The sequence below is a fragment of the Protopterus annectens genome, chromosome 2.part0 (assembly GCF_019279795.1).
Source record: "Protopterus annectens isolate FY-2018-M chromosome 2.part0, PAN1.0, whole genome shotgun sequence".
NCBI classification, from domain to species: Eukaryota; Metazoa; Chordata; order Ceratodontiformes; family Protopteridae; genus Protopterus; species Protopterus annectens.
The window spans coordinates 389,403,371-389,426,694 of NC_056728.1; the positions used below are offsets into that span (position 1 = coordinate 389,403,371).

Consider the following 23,324-nt stretch of genomic DNA (forward strand, 5'->3'; position numbering starts at 1 on the left):
TTTCCATACTTGGACAACTTGCTGATCTATGCAGAGTTTGCGTCCAGGGGTTTGGAATCGCTAGAGAAGGTATCGACCTTACTGTCCTATATAGCCTTTTGCCCACAGACAAGATCCTGAAAATAATTGGGCTGATAGCATCTGTGATTCCCAGGATACCACAGACCCATCTTCACATGAGAAAAATTCATTGATATGTCTGCAGTTGTTGGACATCTCCATTCTCTAGAATCCCAGTTGGCAGGACTGCCCATCAGATGAGAGTTACAGTGATGGGAAAATCAGTTGAGTATCAATCCAGAACTTCCTTTCTCCCCTCCTGATTCATCTGACTTCACCTGGGGAGCTGTGTCAGTGATGATGCAAGTGCAAGCTTCTTCCAGGCCCAAGTGTGCAGGGAATGCACATGAATAGCAAAGAAATGTTGACAGTGATTCATGCCTTGAAAGTGTTTCACACACCTCTGGACTCTGGGTCCTCTTCTAGTGGTTGGAGAGAGCACGGTAGTGATGTGTTACCTTAGCAAACAAGGAGGGTATGAGATCTTACCCTCTCTGTCACTAGGGCACCACAGTTTGGAAAATTTTGAGTTGTCAAGCCTGGTTGACTCCGTTTAGGCACTTGTTTCATGAGTATGTTCAGCAGGTGTTAAAGGGTGCCAAAAATCCTGCTACTGGAAAATCTTATGTTTACAAATGGGTGACGTTTTCTGTCTGGTACCTAAATGGAAACTGAGGGTCCATTGAGGTTATATCCCTCTGTTCTTAAAATATTTATGTGAACTACTTAAGGATGGCTTGTCGTATGCATCCTTTAAAGTGTATTTAGCGGTCATCTCAGCTTGTCTACTATTGGATCCTCTCTTTCTTCTCTTTTGGTAAAGAGACCTCCTTGCAAGCAAAGTCCTTCGTAGGACCTCAATTATACTCTTGAAAATTCACCTAACCACCTTTTGAATCAGCAGTTCACACTGGTCTTAAGTTCTTAATGTGGAAAACTGCTTTGCTTATTGCTGTGCCGTCTGCAAGGTGAGTTTCTGATCTGCATGTTCTCACTCTGGGAAACCTTACCTGATTTTACGCAGGGATAGGGTTGTGTTACACACTATTCCTTCTTTCATGCTGAAAGCAGTCACAGAATTCACTCAATCAGTCTATTAAGAAGAATAAGGGAGAGAGGATACTTCATACCCTGGATATGCATAGGCAGCTGAGATACTACCCTGGCAGAACAAAGCTCTTTATAAAGACTGAAAGGCTTTTTACTTCTTTTTCTGAGGCAAAAAAAGGTCAACCTGTGTCTAAGCAACCCATTGCATATTGATTGTCCCCTGGTATTGTTTATTGCTACCACCACTACCATGGAAAGGGAAATTCAGGCAATTTAAAGGCACATTCAGTAGGGCCTTTTTTTCTTCTGTTGGATATTAGAAAGGAGGGGACTTGAAGTATTCTAGAGACAGTGAATTGGTCCTCTGTCCATACCTTCATGAAGCACTACTAACTGGATGCTTTTACAGGTCTATATCAGAACATCAAAGTTTTAAAACTTTGAATGTTCTAATATTGACCTGTTTTGAGGGAACGCTAAAAATAGCGAAGCTGCAGAACACCAAATTCTTTCCTAGGGAAAGAATTTGGTTGACCGGTTCTGTGGCTTCACTATTTTCATTGCTGTGGTGGAAATTTATAGGTCGGGTTCAGGTAAGTGTGCGATTGTGTGGTTGTTAGGTTTAGGGCACGAGTTAGGTGAGTTAGGGTTAGGGCACGGGTTAGGTGAATTAGGGTTAGGGGCGGGTTAAGTGAGTTAGGGTTAGGGCGTGAGTTAGGTGAGTGTGCGATAGTGATGGACCTTAGGGTGTGGGTTAAGGTAAGTGGATAGATAGTAGTGTATATATAGTTTATTGTAGGTTTAGTTGTAGGATTATAAGTGTATGTGTGTGGATTGATGTTTTTTAGGTGTGCTTGTGTTGTGGTGTGTGTGTTTCGGAATAGCAAATTTTTTCCCAAGGAAAAAATTTGCTGTTCTGAATGTTCGATATTATGTGGTTTAGATATTTTAGGTTCGATGAAATAGCGTTTTCTATTTTCATCTTTCGATAACGTGATATAAACGTGCTTTTATTAGATGCAGAGCAGGCTTTTCGGGGACTCTTCTCCAGATGCTTCTGGACCCTTATCTTTCCTCCTCCCAGGTTTGGTAAGCTTTGGGAATCTACTCTATGCCAGTACAGCAGTGTGTTTGTTGAACATAGTACAGTTGTTTAAATTCCACTTACTTGTAACAGTGGATATTTGTAGAACACACTGCCTTACTGGCAGTACCCTCCCACCACCTCCCTTTTGCTGGGTGTATACAGTTGGTTATTGGAGTTACTGTTTTGTTTTGTTCAGCAGGGGTTTTGTTTTTTGTGTGTGTGTGTGTGTGTGGGGGGGGGGTTGTTTTTTTGGTTTGGAACAGTAAGTGTTCACAAAGTTTGTATTCCCATCTGCTCTTCCTGTTGTAATATCGAAAACTGAAATGGTTCTGTTTGTGAATGTGAAGGGCTGTCCTGGTCCTGGTAAGTGATTATTTCTTCTCCCTCACAGACAGGCAGTGGGAGAAGTTCTGAGCTTTGACAGACTGTTAGAGGGAGGGTAGCAGGGTGCTATTATCCATATGCCAGTAAGGCATCTACTATTACAGGTAAGTAGAAGTTACACAACTGTCCTTTCTCCTAAAATAGCCTTGTGAAGGCATTTGTATCATGGCTGCTTGGTCATTGTTTCACAGCTTTACCAAGCAGTATTACTGGAACAAGGTTTCCACTATTCAGACATATTCTGATGCTTTGATGGTTGAATACTTGGTTGTCTGAGTTCCACTGTATTGGCCATATTCAGTGTTTTGTCTGCCTTCGACTTTTTACTGATTGGGATCCTTCCCATTTGTTGACATAATGAAAAGGGTCCAACAGTAACAGTGTGTATCAGTTAGTCTTTGAGGAATTCTGCTTCAGGGAGTCCATATTATCATCACCTTACCCACCATCCCATGCATTTGTACTGCTGTTGGAATTCCCTTCAAGATGGGCATATGTATATTTTTCCTTGTACTGTGTAGATGCTGAATCCTATTTGCTTTTCTTGATTTACAGAAAATGTTCTAGATGAACTGGCTGGCTTATGGGCTGAGTATTCTGTACTGCTGTATCATGTGACAGCATGACTTAGGAAGGTATAAGAAGTGAACATCCCTGACTGCTGCAGATTCAGAGAAACAAATCCATGAGGGAGGGTCATCTCACAAATTAGTAAATATGGTAAAGACACATATAGCAGATATACGTAGATAATTTATCATCTGAAGTCAAAAGATGACCAGTTTTGATGAGTCCTAAGGTTGAGTTTTTGATGTCTACCAGTCAGTAGTTTGCACTGTTTTTCCAGATGCTTCTCTGCTCAATGACAGAGAAACATTAAAGATGCATTCCATAATGTCACAGATTGACTACATAAGGATGCTTGTCTCTAAGCACCATTAGTTGCCTATTGTGTTTTGATAGCCATCTTCCTGGATTAAGTTTAATTATTTTTCTCCTGATGGGAGCATGTTTGTTCAGTATTTTGGTAAAGGTTTTGCTAGATTTGAGGTTAGCTTTATTTAGAGGAGGATTTTTTAACATATTCCAACCACAGTAGGTCGTTCATTTGACTTCTAAGAATCTTGATATGATGGAAATTATATAAAATGTGAATGTGCAGAGTGATGATTTCCTTATGAGTATGAACATTTAATTACTGCTTTGGGTAGTTTACCAAGAGTTCATGATATCCATATATCTCCAGAAGTATTATCTGTAGTGCATGCTTCAGGAATGTTCCTGCATCTTTCAGGAGTTAAATCAAAACAGAATCAAATAAAAAGGCGTGCATGTTCAATATCAAAACACATAATAAAGCTACTGAAAGAATGAATAATGTGGTTATTCTTGCAAAGTCGGATAAAACTTGTGTTTATAAATTTGTAAAATCCTGTGTAAATCTATCAAGATAGAATGCTGTCAACTTTGAATAGTAAACAAATGGTTCTAGTACTACCAGAACAAAGTATTTTTCTTTACTTAATGTTGAGCAGAGATTTGGGCAAGTTAATTTTGTATATTTAATTTGCCTTTGAGAAAATAATGATAATCACAGTGCCACAGTAGTCAGGAAATCCTTCTACGTGGCACACCTCATCACAAAAGGTTTCTCGTCCAGAAAAAAAGAGGTCATTGTTCCCCTCTACTCATCACTCATTAGACCTATTATAGAGCACAACGCCCTTTTTGGTATGTACCTCACAAGACATCCATAACAACTGGAAAGGCCACAGAAATACCTCACAAAGAGGATTACCGGCCTCAAACAGATGCCTACGCAGACCGACTCAAAAAACTCCAGATTTTCTCCATCGCATATCGCCTACTCAGAGGTGATCTCTGCCTAACATACAAAGCTATGTCAAACCCAGAGCTTTTGGACATGCTCCACTTAAAGAAATACCAATCCCTCCGAGCTACACGCTCTAGGGACCTAAACCTTGTCACCACAATAAACAGAACATGCTGGATGGATAGATTCCTGTCCCAGAGACTTTCCATACTCTGGAATAAACTACCTATCTATATCAAACAAAGCTCCTCATTAGCAGTCTTCAAGAAAAATTTTGATGATTGGATGGGAAATAGAAAATTCACCCCGGGGATCACCTCTGTGGCTCTGCTCGACAGTGGCACAGGAAAATGATTTTCTTGGGTGGCAAAAGCCAGGGTACCTTTTTGGCTGGGCTTGTATAGGCCCCAGGGCCGATAGCCTAGTACTTACCTATGAATCTATTTGTTAAACTTCAGTTAGGTATTGTGTCAGCATTTGAGGTGTTTTTAGAGAGCTGTTGTGCAGAAGGTCAAAGGGATTGAAGCTGAAAACTTTATTGATGATATATTGGCTTGACCTATGACTAAAGAAGAGTTTAACACATCAATTGATTTACTGAAAAGAATGAGACAGTACAACCTTACATTTAAGGAATAAAATTAGTTACAGAGTTGAGGCACACAGTTTGTATTTTAATCCAAAAGGCTTTAAACTAGATAATGAGAAAGTAAAAGCAGTGGTACAAATGCTTTCAACTGTAAAGTGAAAAGAAAGAGCCTTCAATGTGTATGTAGGTATTGGTATAAGATAGAGCAAGGCTCCAGAACTGTGCTCTGCGGAGTGATTATCACAGCAACCTTTTTGGGAGTTCTCATAGACTGCATGTATATGTCTGAAGGTGTTCCCCAGCCTGGAAGAGATGAAAGAGGTACAAGGCGTTTTAATATATATATATATATATATATATATATATATATATATATATATATATATATTTTTTTTTTTTTTTTTTTTTTACAGAAGCAGGCCATAACAGGAACACAGTTTGTGAAAGCTCAGGGGTAAATGTGATCTTGAATTTTAAGTAGTTCATCACACATTACTATGCATTACGAAAAGACAGAGCAGTTTAGAAATCTTTGAAATTGTTCCTCAGAATTTTTAGATTTAGTGATTTCTCTTTTTCATTGAATGAAAAAAATAATGTGTTTGGTTACCAGATCAAAAATCTAGTTGTAGGAATATCCCTTTTGTCATCTTCAAGAATATAGTATCTGATAACAGACTTTATGGATTACACATGTAGATTCCAATCCAGCAATGTGTCTTTACATGATAGATGATTTATTAAGAAAGGTTTCTTCATATTAACCTGATGGAAATGAAAACAGTCTGCAGGGCATTAACAGCCTTTCAGACGAACATTCTTGCAGACCACATGATCAAAATAGCAGAACAGTAATGTGGTATAAAATGTATTTCATCTTTGTAGTGAGTCAAAAAATTGTAATAGGTCTTTAAGATACAACCTTCGTTTATCAGCAGTATATCCTGTAGGTTTACAAGATAAGTTGGTGGATTTTTTGAGCAGAAAAATAGCTTATGAATGGCAAAAAAATCCACGGGTTTTTCAAGAAATCTTACATGTAGAGTCTCCCTATGTTGGACACGTTCATCACATATGTCAACAGTCACCTATAAAACAACTTTTGCCTTGCTTTTCAGCAGATTTTGTAGAGACTTGGATACATGCATTTTTTTCAGGGTATTGTACATATGTGAGGTCTTCCATGGGTGGTCCTGTTTGCTACACATCAGCTGTAAACTACAAAACAACTTCATCCCTGCATTTCACCATATGATATAGGTACCCTCCTTTTTATGGTTATTGGTGGTAAGGCACATCTTAAGTTTATTTTTAAATATGGCTTAAAGCACAATAAATTTGCATCACACAGACTTCAAAACAGTCTATACCATTAACATTTTCACTGTAGTGATCATAAGAAAGAATGTGAAATATGAATGCCTCAAATATTACTCCTGAGATAAAAACTGCTTCTGTACTTAACTCCTCAAATACTTCTGCATGCCTCCAGAATGGGGAGATGGTGAGTATTCTGCATTGAACTTACTTTGTATGCTTCTGCATTCCATCTCGTAAAAATAGGAACACTGCAAAGTCAGAGCACGGTTAACTGATATTCTGGTAATCCCAGTTTGAGCCAAACATTCGTATTTTCTACTAATGTCATTAACAAAAAAAGAAGAAACATTCCTTTTCCCAAAAAGGCAATTTGCTTTCAGCACCTTAATGCAGTAATGAATTATAGAACCTGTGGTCAGTAGCATGGCTGTTGAAGGAGCAGAATTTAGACATTTGAATCTTAATGATGATGTACTTAACAGGACATCTAGAAAAATATTGTGGAATGCTGGCATTTTCATTGTGAAAGAGATTTAATGTTCAGTGTAAGATATACATCACACATCTTCACAGAAGTCAGCAGTACTGAATATTTTTGTTCTTTTGTAGACTTATGTTCATACATTTGATTATAAAGCTTATGACCTACTGGCATTTAAGAGCCTTGATTGCAGTAAGCCATATTGATATTTTAAACTTGCTGTATATACTTATATGGCACACACAAACACATATAAAGATTATTTTTGAAGAAAGTTAACTGGTGCATAAAGGGTGGCTTGTTCCATGCTGTTGGAAGGCATAGAATAATATATTTGTCTTGTTTTTTTTTTTTCAGTTATTGACATTGGGCTCCTTAATTTGATGATAGTTCATTGGTGCACTCCATTTATAAAGTTTCCCGTTATAGGCTTTCATATAGAACCAGATCAGACTTCAACTTGTAGACAAGGCAAACATCATCTTTATGTAACCTGTAAAACATATTTCATATGAAGCATTTCAGTATAGATTTTATAGCCTTATGATTTTTCTTTTAAGAAGCAATTGTAACTTTTCAAGTTGTTTTTGCTTGGCTTATTTGAACACTACAGTTTTTCATCAATGGTTTGCTTTCTCCATTTCATGCCTTTCAGAATCACTTAAGTTGCAGAGCATGTTTTTATGACTTTGGTCAGAGTTTAAATTGCAGTTTACCACTGCCATGGATCATTCATAATGTCAAGATCTAATGTTGTCCTTTTCATTCTTCCTCACTAATGGGTTGGGATCCGAGCCTCAGATCTGACTTGGCCACATATACTAGACTTCAGATCTAGCTCTCAAGGTCCTCTGTCTACCCATAATGCTCTTTTTCATCCCCATTGCCTCACATCTCGTTCGCCGCTATTGTGAAGAGACAAAGGTTCCACTCTTGAGCATAGTAAGCAGATTTTCTTCTAACAGTTAATTATTACATTTTATATAGTTTTTCTTAAAATCCCTCTTAGTGGTCATTGGTATTAGGATTTTCCTGCATATTTCTTTGATTTTCTATGAAGTTTTTAGTAGTCTTCATACCATTGTGGGTACTTTTCTTTTACCTGTCAGGTATTTTCCTTAAATACCATAGCTGGTATTTTTCTTACTACTTTTTCTTTCTTCTTCCAGGCTGTTTTTGGGTTAATATTACCATTTTTTATTTAGTAGTTTCTAACTAACAGCTACTTTTTCTTTCCAAAAAAAAAAGTTGTTGTTTATCTTAATTGAGGTTTTTTTCTTCTTTTAAATATGTCGGAGAAACCATCTAGATTTTAAAAGTGCACTTCTTGTGGGCATAAGATCCCAAACTCAGATGGCCACAAGAAGTGCGTTTATTGTCTAGGACAGGACCATCTTACCACGATCTGTTCAGTTTGTGCTACATTTAATCCAAGAGCTTTGTCAGACAGGCGTAATAAGCGTATCCTTAAAGGGTTACGTCCTGCTTCTTCTGGGGCTTAAAACTCCTCTAAAACATCTAAATACATTTTTTTTCAGATTCCAAGAAGAGGTCTCTTCTGAAGTCTCCAAGGACTTCCTCGAAGTTGATGGAAAAAAATCTGAAAAACCTCGGATCCGACCTCCTCAGATCCTAAACCTCTTGACCTTTCCTCGGATCCAAAGCCATGATTGGATCTGAAAGGGTTAGCTCCTGTAGTTGTATCCCCCTTGCTGTCTGCTTCTTCAGATTCCAAGTTCTTAGATCTGAGAACCAGTTCAGGTTGCAGGAGCCACACCCCAGAGTACGCAGTAAAACCAGTTTCTCCTTCTGTGCCCACTCAGTTATTCCAGACCCTGAAGAAACATTCTCGACCCCCTTCCACAGCATCTTCTAGGTCTTCCAGAGGTCTATAGCAGATGGGGATAGGATGATGCGTAAATTCCTCAGAACTCAGATCCAGATGGGGGTTCTTCCAGCGCCGTCCCCTACTGGATCTGTGAGTATGTCTACAAAGTCCATTGTTTCTCCCTTTCCATTCCAACCTGTGGTTTTGGAGTCTCAGTATCCAAGATCCCCAAGCGTTTCAGCATCAGATCAGAGGAGAGTTCCTTCTTCCACTCCAACGACTTCCCTATCTGGTTCTACTCCATTACCTTTAGATCAGAGCTGGTCTTGGAGCCGAAGTGTTGGTGCTAGATCAAAGGATTGGGTTCGGCTCCATATTTGTCTGATCTGTCCCTTCCTCTTGCAGCCTCAGCCCTGGACAGCTTGGATCTGATTTTCCTATTGAGGCTCGGATCTCGGGTAGCCCCGACCTACCCGTTTGGAAGCTTCAGCTCCAAAGGGAGAGGGAAGGGTTTCCCCTGGTCCCTTGGCATTCAGGGTGGTAGAAAGGGCTTTCTCTCTCCATAGAAAACCATCATCTCATGTCTCAGATCCTATTTTCTCTCCCTCTTTGTCTCCAAGCTCTGAGTCCATCAGACCTACTCCACAGAGGTAGCCAGTTCCAGTTAGTCTCCAGACAATTCCACTAGAGGAACTCCCCCACTTTTCAGATACCTTCCCTTAGCATCCTACAGAGGAGGTCCCTTGGAAGAGGACGTGTAAGAGAAGACACATAGACTCTCCCATGGAGTCTATCATGAACGACACTGATTTTGATGAGGTAGAAGGATCCCCCTGATCACCATCTGATGACATCTCCTTTGGGGATACTGTAGAAATCCATAAGCAGAAAGGTGGCTGGTCATCCCAAACTCCATTTCCTGAAGAATCTGTGTTCCCGGTGTGTTTTGGTTGCTGGACCATCAACATCTTGGGTGACCCACCCCCGGCGGACAAACTTGCTGACCTGGTTTCCCGATGGGCATGGAAGGAGCTGGACACTATTGAGCCCATACCCAAGCACCCAACAAATTTTTGGCTCCTCCTTAAGACCGTCCTCACTGGAACAAAGGAGTCCCGGTTGATGCTGTGATGGTGGTAGCAGCCGCTAAAAAGAGCTAGTGGAGCAGAGCTCTTCTGTCCATCCACTGAACAGGGAGTCCAGACTGTTGGACATATTTGGAAACTGAGTGTTCATCTCAGCTACCTTCGCTCTAAGGTCAGTTAATTACTTGGCACATTTTACTAGACTGCAGAGAGATTTGACTAAATAACTATCAAATTCTGTCTCTGAGTCCATGTCTACTGTGGATTTCAAGAGGACTTCCTCTCAGCTGGCCACTGTTGTCTATTTCAAGTGCGTCAATGAGGTTAATATCTCACACAGCTGAGGGTACTTCACTAGCAGCTGGTTCAGGTATTGCCATAAGGAGACGCACCTGGATGTGGCTGTGAGACAGAGCCCTTTAAGGCATCTGTTGTTAATGCCCCATTTGATGGCACATCCTTGTTTAGGCCAATGGTTAAGGATACGCTTACCTGCAGCGACCAAGAAGGAAACACTCTGTCTGCCATGATAATCAAGTTTTCCACACCTCAGCAGACCTTTTCTAGCAACCAGAGAGGTGGTAAGATGTGGTTGTGTAAATCTCAGGGACCTTTCCAGGATTCTCACTGGGATAATTCCTCCAGAGGAAGAGGAGGATATTTTAATGGTAGACATTGTCCTAGAGGCACAGGAGGCCCACAGAGCCAGGACTTTAGAGAATCTTTTTCTGATAGGCCCTATCAGTGCTCTTGAAGCACTGCCTGACTATCCAACTCTGGAGACAGTCAGGGGTTGACTCTCTTTGCACCTAGATGCCTGGACAAATATGACAACTGATTTATAGGTGCTACTAATATTTAGAGGTTATTTCATACCCTATTCCTTTCTTCCTCCTTATTGTAGGAAGAAACTTCCAATGTTCCACCCAGTCAGAGGAAGGAAGCCGCACAAGAAATACAAAAGCTGCTAGAAAAACAGAGTCATCCAGAAGGTCCTACCCAACCAGATAGGATTTGGAATATACTCACAATTCTTTTTAGTGCCAGAGAAAACAGGGGACCTCAGACACATTTTATATCTAAGCAGTTTGAACTCTTTTGTGAAGAAGGCAAAGTTCTGAATGGTCACGGTTCAGTCCATCCTGCCCCTTCTGCACAAGGATGACTGGATGTGCTTTAAAGACCTTCAAGATGCATACTATCATATAAAAATAGACAATTCAGAAGGCATCTTCCCTTGCAGCTTGGAGACAGTCATTACCAATTCAGAACTCTGCCCTTTGGACTCACCACAGCCCCTAGGCTGTTTACCCAATGCATGGCAGTAGTTGCAGCTCACTTGAGGCTCAAAGGAATCTAGGTGTTTCCATATGTAGATGATTGGCTCCTCACTGCCCCCTCCAGGCATCAGCTTCAACAAGTCAGGGACTATTTGCTCCAGATTTGAAGCACCCTGGGCATTTCAGTCAGTCTTGCCAAATCACAGCTTGCTCCAATTCAGAGCCTGGAATTCATCAGAAAGCTTTTGAATACTATGACTGAGGTGGCATCTTTACCTTTTCACTGCATTGCTTCTTTAAGACATCTGGTACAGGATATCCTCTCTCATCCTTCTCCTTCAGCAAGGTTAGTGCTTCGAGCAGCAGGGTCTATGTCAGCTGCTATAGTAGTGCTTCCTTTAGTACACTTCTTTATGCAAATTCTTTAATTGACTTTAGTTGTAAAGTGGTGCATTCTACATCAGCCCTTGTCTTTTCAAATAAAACTCAGCCTGATTTGCAAGCACCGCATTCATTGGTGGATTCAGTCTGGTTATCTCTTTCTAGGAAGACCCTGTGTTCTTCTGAATCCAGTTGCTACAGTGACTACGGATGCTTCCCAACTGGGGTGGGGGGACATTTCTTGGGAAGGATGGTCCAAGGCATGTGGTCCCCCCAAGAGACCAAATTACATTTCAGTGTGCTAGAGAAGAGAGCAGTCCTTTTAGCGTTGCACGCATTTCAAGAATCTCTCCTTCTGGGGACTCTTGCAATTCAGACAGCCAGCATGTTGGTAGTCTGGTACATCAACAAGCAAGGAGGAACCCGATCTTACCCCCTGTGCAGACAGGCCATGAGAGTTTGGAAATGGGTGATCTCTTCAGACCATTTTCTAATTGCGATACATATTTCGCGGAAAACCAACATGCTGGCAGACAAACTGAGCAGATCTGTTCTGATGCCTCATGAGTGATTTCTCAACCATTCAGTAGCGAATATGATTTTCAGGCTTTGGGGGCCAACCGTGCTGCGATATATTTGCCTCCCCTCTCAACAACAAGTGCCGGAAGTACTTCCCTCTGACCCCCCCTCAGGGGGAGTCACTGAGAGACGCTCTGCTTCATGCTTGGCCCTCTGGTCTCCTTTATGCTTACCCTCTTCTTCCACTCCTTCCAAAATTCTTACAGAAAGCAAGCAGGCTGAAGAGCTCAGTCATCCTCATTGCCCCTTTCTGGCCCCGGCAAGTGTGGTTCCCCTTCCTATGGTCTCATCTTCGTTTTCCTGCATGGATACTGGAGCCTTGTCAGGATCTCCTATCTCATTCATCAGGGATTCAGCATCCCAACCTTCTAGCCCTCAAGTTAACCACATGGTTTCTCCTCTTGCAGTAATAATCAGACATTACAGGCTCTCTTCCTAAGTTGACAACATTATTTTGGTGTCACAAAAAACTTCCACCAAGAAAGTGTATAGGAACAAATGGAAAAGATTTTCTGTTTGGGTTTCTAAAAAAAACATCAACCCCTTTCAGCCCCAACCTCTGCGATTTTTTTTCTACAACCTTTTTTAATGAAGGGGCCAGTTTTTCTACAAATAAACTTCAGTTGGCAGCAATCTCTTAATTTCCATTCAGGACATAAATCTTTCTCCTTGGCTTTCTCTAGATTTTGTGCAGCATTTATGAAGGGCATTTTTCTCCTTAGACCTCCAGTAAAGCATCCTTCACTACTTTGGAACCTTATTGTAGGCCTTCAGGGTTTAACTCAGATGCTTTTTGAACCATCAGACAAATGTGATCTAAAATTTCTATCATGGAAAACGGTCTTCCTGGTAGAATTAACTTCAGCAAAAAGAATTTCTGAACTCCAGGCCCTGTCAGTGTAACCCTCCTTACATTATTTTTCATAAGGATAGGGTTTATCTAGGGACTAACCCTTCTTTTGTGCCTAAAGTGGCTTTAACATCAACCAGTCCATTAATTTACTAGTCTTTATTCTGAATGTTTCCAATAAGGGAAAGTACATACTACATCTCCTTGATCTACATAAGACAACTTATGTTTTTATCTTAACAGAAAGTCATATCAGCTTTTCATATCCTTTTCATCAAAATGCCTAGGTCATTCAATTTCTAAACTTACCTTAGCTAAATGGAGTACAGAATGCATTTCATTTATTTATTCTCAGTAAGGCTTAGTATTACCAAGACCCCCCTGAGCTCATTCAACTCCATCCTCGGCTACTTCATCAGCCTTTTGGTCAAGGACCTCTGTTAACGATGTTTGTGCAGCAGCCACATGGTTCAAGGCTCATACCTTTATTTCACAGTACAGATTGAACATAATTTCCAGAAACAGAGCCTCCTTTGGTTCAGTAGTGCTCCAGAATATCCTCCAATATGAGCCATCCAAGGTTTACATAGCTGGGGACTCTGTCCCATTAGTGAGGAAGAATGAAGAGGACAATATCAGATTTATACGTTATGTACTCACCATAACTAGGCATCTGTGTTGTCCATTTTCATTCTTCCTCACCTTCTCTCCCATCCATCCCCCATCCTTTTTTCTTCTGGAAGAACCTATTGGACTGTGTTTGGAACCTACTGTTCCAGGTTTGAGCCCTGTCTTTTTTTTTGTCTATCCTGTTTCACTCTTGGACAACTGGGAGATTAGGCAGCAAACTCGATCTGAGGCAGTGGGGATGGAGTAGAGCATTATGAGTGGAGGGAGGAGCTTGAGAGCTGGATTCCAAGTCTAGTACATGTGGCCGAGTCAGATCCGAGGATTGGATCTGAATCCATTAGTGAGGAAAACTGAAAATGGGCAACACATATGCCTAGTTATGGTGAGTACATAATTTATCATTTTATGATCTGGCCATTTACTTTGTAATCACAAGTTTTAGTTTAAAGTCTTACAAGTTCTGGTCACGATCTGTTTGGGTAGATCTTTTTTTCAGAACGTCTGTATCTATTATTGATATTATTATTATCTTACCCAGTTTTGCAATTATGAACATGTTTGGTTATCCATTGCCCATTTTGTACTTTAAGGTCATGCTTACAGTTAAGCCTGAATTCTCAGGAAGTGTGATAAACTTGTGCACGTCACTGTTACTTGCAGTGTTGTGTGGATACAGTGGTTATAGCTAACAGAAGTGCCCTGTGTCACTTCTTCAGCTCTTATAGTTTCTCCTTACGAGCCCAGCTGCAAGAGGGGGTCACAGCTTGCTTACCTATGTAAGAGCTATTATAGGTTGTTAACCTGGCTAAGTATAATTTGCTGATCTTTACTGTAGGATTCTGATTTTATTTGTATATGTAAGCTTTTTAATGGATGTATTTTATTCCGTCATCTGAGTTATCTAAAGCTGCTGCTTGTCAAAGTATTATAAAGCTGGGCAGTGATAATTTTATTTGCTAGAATACAGTGTCAGAAAATGACAATCATTCCAGCTTTAATGTTTTTATGAAAGGACAGACAGATGTGCTGCACAGCACTGCTGATTGTTCTCATTATTTTTTTTTCATTTCAACAGTTCACAACGACAGTTAAGTGATGTTTTCATTCAGCTGCCCTCAAAAAAAGAGTTACCTGAATATTACGAACTAATCCGAAAGCCTGTGGATTTCAAAAAAATAAAGGTGAGATTTTTGTGTCTGGATCTTGTTATACACTGATTTTCTTTAATGCAGATGACTGTAAATGAAAGGTAGTTTATCATGCCATTTAAATCACCATCACAGACTTCGCTGCATTGGCATAAATACTTTTGTCAGTTATTTACAGTTACATGTTGTTGCTTGCCTGCTTTGACACTCAAGGCAGTGACAGGAAGAAAAAGAATGTCGCCAGTATTTTGGAATGTTGTAGATTTTTTACTGTTATTTCAAGCATTTATCAACCCTTTTCCTTACAAGATTTCGTTCAGTCTGCTCAAGCAGAAATCTAGTCTGTTTTTAGGAGAGTTTTCAGTTTATTTTTTTCTTTTCTTTTTTTTTTTTGTTAATGTTTTTAGAAAGAATTCAGTTTTTCTTTAAAAGCAAGGGTAAGTTACTATTGTTTGCTATAGATTATAGATTTGGACATTCCAAGTAATCAGCGCAGGTCTCTCATGAGATTTCTATCCAGGTCTCTCTTGAGATTTCTATCAGTCAGCCACCACCCAGTGATGGTACTTCTTACATCAGCTATGATTGCAAGTAATTAGCCACAGGTTTTCATCTTGAGATCTTTCCAAATGTGGAGCAGAGCTAATGAGTATGATCCACAGTCTTCAAGCTTCTGCTGTTTATAATATTGCTTGTGGTTGCGTTGGATTCCTTTTCTTGTAGCTTAAAGCAGACAACTTCTTTCATTAGTTACTGCATAGTAATTTAGAACACTCAATTAAAATGTTATTACTATCTTGGACCTAGACACAATACAAGGCATTGTCAGTCCTGCTCTAAGTTCTACTTGGCATCCCTCAGAAAATGAGCTGCACACCTGGAAATTCATCTTTCCAAGAAGAAAACAGCATCCCAGGCCACCCTGACAACTGCTGCTTCTTGTCCTAGCTTGTGGTAAGAGGCCTGTTAATAACTGAGAAACAAAGATATGAAAGCCCTCTTGATCCCACAGGAATAACAACTTGCAAGTCTCTATAAAGGATTGAGAGCAAGTAAGTGTGCACTGAAGCAAGTCCTCCTTGAGGTAAAATTAAGACATCCCAGTTTTCCTGACACAGTCAACCCCAGTATACTACTGAGCTTGAATCCAAGTGCAGCCTGATCGTAGCACAGATGCCTGCTTTGCCTTCTCTGTTTTGGCTAATCACCAGCTCTATAATGTGTATGTAGTTATGCTTAAATCAAGCCTTTTTACAATGCTCCTCATTTCATTGCCCACACTGGTGTTGGCACTTGATTCATTGCCCCTTTAACAGATGTTGGGTCTATATTAGAACATCAAAATTTCACAATTTCGAATGTTCTGATATCAACCCCTATTCAGCGAACGCTGAAAATTCTGAAAAGACAGAAAACCTAATTTTTTCTTAGGGAAAGAATTCGGTTGTCCATTTCTGTCGTTTCGCTATTTTCAGTGCTGTGGTGGAAAGTTACGGGTCGGGTTCAGGTAAGTGTGCGATTGGGCATGGGTTAGGTGAGGTAGGGTTAGGGCACGGGTTAGGTATGTGTGCGATTGTGTGGACATGAGGGTTAGGGCGGGTTAGGTGAGTTAGGGTTAGGGCGCGGGAGAGGTGAGTGTGCGATAGTGACGGACCTTAGGGTTAGGGTTTGGGTTAAGGTAAGCGGATAGTTAGTGGTGTTTGTACAGTTTAGTGTAGGGTTAGCTGTAAGATTTTAGGTGTATGTGTGTGGATTGCTGTTTGTTTGGTGAGCTTGTGTTGTGTGTATGTGTTTTCAGAACAGCAAATTTTTTCCCTAGGAAAAAATTCGCTGTTGTGCATGTTCGATGTTGTCAGCATTCGCTGAATAGGGATCGATGTTAGAACATTCGAAATTGTGAAATTTCAATGTTCTAATATAGACCCGACAGATGTCACCACTCCACAGCCCATGCTTGAAGCTGATGTCTTTTGTTACTACTCCAATGCTGGTACTGATACCAGCCCTATGTATCCTTTGAACCTGTCTTAACCAAAATATGTGACATAGTGTGTGACAAGTGGGCAAAATCTGTAATACATTATCAGACTTGAGACAGGGAATGAAAAAGAAGTGTAAAGTCAATGCAATAAACTCTTAATGTTTATAAGTCATTGAACATCACAGATTGTTACAAATGTGTTTTTAAATGTAATTGGACAGTGTAGAAAGCTGGCATTTGCATACAGTACGGAGTGATTTTTGAGTCCTAAAATGAGTAACTTTCCTTAGAATATGTGAAATGTGAGTGCAGTTATATATTCAGGTGGAATAAATGCATGCCCTAATTTTCTGTCCAAATAGCTAGAGCCCTAATTCATGGAAGAAACAATGTAAATCATTGGAGCAAACATGCAGGATGTTTTCCACTAGTTCTCTGACTAGGTTTTTCCACTATTCCTTTCCAGTTCTGCAGATTTTCCCCCTGGTGCTCCTTTTGATGACAATATGCATGCTATCCACCAGCACACACTATGATATAATGCACCATATTAAGAAAATGCTCCTAGCCTCTGAGCCCACACATCCTTTTCTACCACTTCTTTTTGACTTCATTCCTACATTTCATCTTTTAATAGTCCCTTATTTGATGTGTAAGACACCTCTTATTCTAAGTGTTTGTGTGACTGCCAGATAATGAGCCAAAACTCACACTGGCACTTTCACTTAAGTGCCCGAAAGTTTAGCTCTGCTGTGCCGACTATAAAGAGAGAGAGAGATTAAGGTGTGAGGTGAGTAGGGTGAGAGGTTGTTAGTGTGGGAGAGGATTGGATGAGTGGATTTTAGAAGAGGGAGGTGTTGAGAAGGTGAGAGGGATACAAAGAGAGAACACTTGGCTCATGGCCAGAAGAGATAAGATGTTTGAAGGATGAGGGGTATATGTGAAAGGAATACAAGCAAGTCTGTCCTTTAGCTGGAGCGGGGGTTGAAGGTCTTCCTCCCCCTCAGCTTCTTATGTGGAGTCAGAGGACCTGAAGGTTTTTATCTCTGAGATGGAATGGATAAGGATGATGACACCTTGCTTACTTGTAGCTCCCCATTTGATGACCTCCTTTTTGTAGAAACATTAAGGCACATGCAGTCTACCATGTACTGTATTCTTATCCTTATTATACCTCACAGTCTCTCCAGGAAATGTCTCAATAAATATCTGGGAAGGAGGAGGAGCTTTTGTCTTTCCAAAGATGCCCTTTTCCGGACCATAGCTGAATGGAATAATGTCCTGCCCCAGCATTCTACAGGAGATTCCTTGGTGGTGTCCGTGGTCTAGTAAAGGACCCAGTCACCTCAGCACTTTACAGTCTTTTCAACAAATTAGACTGAGGGATTAATCTCTTCTACCATTTTGAGGCTTGGATCCCCAGGCTGTTTGTCTCACCTGTCCATAATTCAGCTTTCCTGAGAGGATCAAACACTGGAAATGCTTTTTATATTTATTTATGTTTTTTAAAAAATTTGTTTACCAAGGCAGAGCACTGATCAAAAGTGACCAGTTTCATTCTCAGTCCAGGGATACAGAAGAAGTCATAATTATATTTAGTGAGTGAAAACAAGAGTGTAATGAAAATGCACATCTCTGTAATGCAGTTATTAGGTAACAGCAGTTTAAAGCATATACACATTTGTAGTATACATTATTTATAATTAAGTCATGACATATCTTGTAGCGATTGAGGCGTTTTTGTGTTGTGAAAGTAGGAATGATAGAATAGCTGAGTGGAATAAAGGATATCAGAGTTTGCAGGAAGTTGGAAGGAGCAATTATGTTGAGAAAAGATTATTTTAGAGAGCTGTGTAAATTGGTGCAACTATATGAGGTACAGTAAGCGTATTATTGCTAGGAGAAAGAGCTATGTAGCTCAGGTTAAGTGGTATGGTTGGAAGAGAGGAAGTGCCATTTGGGTGATGAGAGGAGGTTGGCCTTTAACTGACTGCTAAATTTAGGGTAAGACGAGATGTCTTTTATTTGTATGTGAATAATTTGCCACAGTTTGGGATCTAGTACAGAGAAGATGTGATCTGTACAATCAAGTTTAGTCTTGGGGGTTGCAGTGTGGGTACAGAGTGGTCATGTTTTCAAGAATAATAATAATAGTAATTTGCTAACCAGGTAGGCTTACTGGACACGTTTTCAGGGGGATCTGGGTGCAATAACTGGTTAGGTGACTTGCTCAAGTTCACACAATAAGCATAAGAGGGCTACAGGGATCAAACCCTGGCCACAGAGACTACAATTCGCAGCCGTAATCCTCTGCTCCAACTGCAAGTTTGTGACCTAATACAAAGATTGTCTGATTGGATGAAGATTGTCTAACTAGATTAGCTACTTGGAGAGAGAAGGTCTGATTGTCTAGAAATTTGAATAGTTCGGATCCTAGGAAGTCAACACTTTGTTGAACATGAAGCCATTCTATTTTTTCAGTGTTTTACAGTGTAGTTCAATTTTAGGGGACTGGGCAATAAATCTATAAATGTTATTGGTTATTGTTTGAAGTGTGTGGGGTTTGTTTTTGATGATGTGGCTTTGAGGGGGAGTCCTTATACAAGGTGGGAAAGAAGAATGTCTTTACCTATGGCTGTTCTGGAAGTTTTAGTAAGAGGGGGGGAGATTTTATTGACCCAGAATAACCAAATCTGGACTAAAACTGGAACTGTCAGGAATCTGTTTATGGCATCCACAGTGGCCTGTCTTATAATGTTGTGCAAGCTTGACTGTATTGACACTAGACCACAACAGCATGTTTGAGTATTTTCCTACACAGGATGGCTTGACTGAGATTATCCTTCCTTGAGGAGGAGCCCAGATAGTCTGTTCTGGACAGCTCTGTAAAGGAGGAGGTGTTACATGGCCAACCTTCCTAGGAACTTAAATGAAGGTGGCCGTCACCACTTTTGAGGATCTTTATGATTCCCCCCTTGTTCTCTTGCACCTGTTTATCTTCTACGCTTAGCCAGCTCCTTAAAATAAGTAGCAGCACCCTCACAATCCAAGTGAGGTACTGAAGCAGATTGTCTTCCCTCCTCAGGCAATACAAAAAAAAAAAAGGATCACTTTGATGGCTCAATATTCTCAGTCCCAGCTGTCATAGTCTAGGTCTCCAACTCTGTACTTGCTTAGAGCCTCTTCAGAGTGTACCACTGGATTATTGATGTGATAACATTATGCTATGTTTTATTGTTTTGGGTCCTTCTGCCAAAAATGGCTTCACTGAAATTGACTGAGATATCTCAGCAGAGGTAATGGAACAGACTTAGAGTCTACCTTCCAAAGGAGCTGTAGGGGTTGTTTCATCTTCAGAATAAAGAGTAGGGATTTTATGTCAACTTCTTTGGGGTCCATGGAAGATGAACAGCTTTTATCCCTTCCTTAACTTCATTGCCTTTATCAAAAACAGTTAATATTTCAAACGCCTGTAGGAGCTAGCAAGGGTAAATAGGAGTAAGCAGCCATTGTTGGCTTGTATGTCCTGTGGGGAGGGAGTCAGCTGTGTCTCACCACAAGTGTGACACTTGGCAGGACCACTAAGTGTTACCCAGTAGAGTTCGAGCCCACTGAGACCATGCTGTCACACTGGATCTCATATTGACAGCTGAGGGAATTTCAGTGTGTGGAGCTACGCTTCCTCATGAAAGACATTAGTGGAGGAGCTCAGAGAGCCCACCAAAGGGAGAGCGGGTTCTCCCAGGTGGAGAGGGAAGACTCCATGACAGGACCAGCAAGCTGACCAACTCAGTAATACCATGCTGTTACCAGGGAACATAAAGCCACTTGGGACTCCTGGGCAGGAACAAATGGATCATAGTGCTCCTGTCTAGCTCAGGAACTGAATGAATGAGTAAGCTGGGTGCATGTAGTGGAGCCATAGGGCATGGTCCTGGGGCAGGGGGCAAAGAAAAATTAGTACTTCAGGTTCTGAGTGGTTATTCTTCATGAGATCATGCCCTGCTGTTGCAGAATGCCTGGATAATGTGACTGGACATAATGGCTGGCTACTGGGATGTCATTGTCTGGGATAATCATAGTGCCACTGCACAGTATTTATATCAAGTGCCAGGATGTTTAGTCATGGTTGCTGAAGCCTTTACAGAAAAAGAAACATGGTTGCTAGCCTTTCCTGGCCAACTAGTTTTTGCCAGTTTTATTGAGGGACTCAATACTGGTCCTTGCGTGGACATTTGTATTAGGGCAGTACCTAAATATAACTGAAAACTAGGAGAAGTCCTTTCTGATGCCATTTTAGGGGATTAACTTCATCAGTACTGTCTTGGATACACACTGTTGTTGGTTGCTCTTACATATGTAGAGGATTCAAGGGGTTGTGAAATTGCCAGCTTGAATGAGTACCTAGTGGAAGGCCCAGGCTTGATTGACCCTCTTGTACTGTTAATGTTTAAGGATGATCACAGTCTTCTCTGTATTGTATGCATACCTTGTTGGTTTTGCAGTGAAAAGTGAAGTTTCATTGGCTGCAGAGACACTTAGTGCTCACAGATCTTATGGCAGTATTTCCTTGTTGCTAGGACCCAAAGAGCTGCTCTGTCCCCATCAGTGTTATGATGGATGTTCACCATAGTTAATATTGCAAGACTGATTCTTGGGACTCCCTGTCATGCAGAAGCCCTGGGCTGGCCTGAATATCAGCGTCTTTCACCATCCCCCAGCTGGCAGACATCCATTGCAGATTAATGTCTGGATGTTGGAGTATGAAGAGGATGTCAGCCATTTCTGTAGTCTGTTGCTCAGCAATGTGTTTCTAGCATTGTTAGTCAGTTGGTCAGCTTGAGCTACCAGAACATTAATAAGCAGGGTTGCCACCTTTTCAAATGCCCACAGTGGGACATTTTTGGTACAAACATCAGATTTTGAAGGTCAGAACATACCCATGGCCAGTACAAAGGACAGAACTTCTTTTTATTGCCTAAATAAAAGCTTATTAGTGTAGCATTTTCAGTTGCTTATTCTGTTTCTTATAACATTTAGGTGTTTCAGATACAGAATAACTGTTTTATGCAACTATTACATAAAATATAGGAAATAATTTTACCCTAAAATCTCAGGACATTTGCCATTTTTACAATTTTTTTTGCAGGACACAACTGCCCAAAGAGGAACTGTCCCTCACAAAGTGGGATAGGTGGTAGCCTCAAATAAGTATCCAGCTGGGGACATTTTTTTCTCTACTTTTTGTGAATGTTCCTTGTTAATGTTCAAAAAAGTTAACAACTGCATTTCTTGTGAGAAGCAGATTAGTTCAAAAGATTTTCACTTCTACTACCTTCTTTTGCTTAGGCTCCACAGCCCAATGTTTCTAACTGTCTGTTATTTTCTAGGTTTAATTGTACAACTATTAAATGTAGGACCGAGTGCGATCAGCAGCATAATGATTACAGTAGGGCATGGCCTTCACACGCTACAGTGTCCACCTGTTCACAGGCCATCATCCCCAAGAAGCTTAAGAAAAAAATTCCCAAAAGAGGATGCCAAAGACAAAGAGGATGTTTCTGTGTCCATGCCTTTGTCAAATATTAATGTGGCTGATACAAAAGAGGCACCTTTGCAGCCCCCTGGTCAGATCCCTGTTATGCCTGAGTCTTCTGGCATGCCTACTTTGGAGACCACCACTACTCAGGGCCGCACCTCACAGTCCAACACTATACCGACATTGGTTGGGTCCAACGTTGCTGAGCAGTACACAGCTTCCAACACCCGAGTATTGGTGACCAAGATTGAGGACTGCATCCCCTTGGTTATTGTAAGGGAGGGTGTCGCTGGGAACCAGATAGAGGTTGCAGCTGCCTGACAGCATCCTGAAGCCTTTATTTCTCCTAAGACCAGGGCACCCAAACCTAAAAGGGACTCACATTTTGCACCAGAGCTCATTCACTCCCTCAACATCCCAGATCACTTCACAGGAATTAGGCAGGCTAGTCCAGAACTACATGGACTTCATGAACACCAGGCAAACTATCCACAAGCTTTCCAGCAAACAGATTATGTGCCATGAATGACCCCAGGGAACAGAAAAGAAAAAGCTACATCCTGTTGGCATAGAAACCAGCTTTGCTTGTAGTACCCATATTTGCTAGGCATGTTTCTGAACTTCAAGCTGCTATATGCAAACAGCCATTCTTAGTCTTTCACAAGGAGTCACCCTGAAAACCACTCCTTCCTTTATGACCAAGGTCATCTTAGAAAACTCTTTGAATCAAGCCATTCACTTCCCTATATTTTTCCCAAACTCAAAACAAGGGAGAAGATAATATACTCCCTGGACATAACACAGACACCTACAATTTTACCTCCACAGAACTAATTTCCCACATAGATGTGACCAGCTATTGGTAACATTTGCAGAAGAAAAACTGGGTAAACCAGTTAGCAAACAACTTCAAAATGTATTGCAACCTGCATTTCTTTGTATTACTTTTAGCATGGAAGACAGTTTTCTGCCAGGGTGTGAGCACACTTCACCAGACAAAAAGCCACCACTACTACCTTTTTGAAAGGGGTGCCCACACAGACCATTATAGAGGCTGCCACATTGTCCTCTGTTCATATTTTTAGCAAGTGCTATCACCTTGGGTCAGTCTCTGTGGCAAGAACTGGGTTGATTTCTGCCATCCTAGAGAGCCTGCTGTCCCCAGATAAGCTTTCTGTTAAACCACCTAGAAGCTTAGGGAATCTTCCCATGAGTCAC

At 40.8% G+C, this 23,324-nt stretch overlaps 1 protein-coding gene across 2 annotated transcripts in view; it reads left to right on the forward strand.

Annotated features, from left to right (window-relative positions):
- The window catches only part of LOC122793098 (probable global transcription activator SNF2L2), a 2,696,898-nt gene that overhangs the window by 2,397,313 nt on the left and 276,261 nt on the right, over positions 1-23,324 (forward strand). For both annotated transcript variants that reach the window (XM_044060828.1, XM_044060829.1), the window contains exon 30: positions 14,514-14,619. In XM_044060828.1, the coding sequence (XP_043916763.1) occupies positions 14,514-14,619 (106 nt within the window). The remainder of the gene's footprint in view (positions 1-14,513; positions 14,620-23,324) is intronic.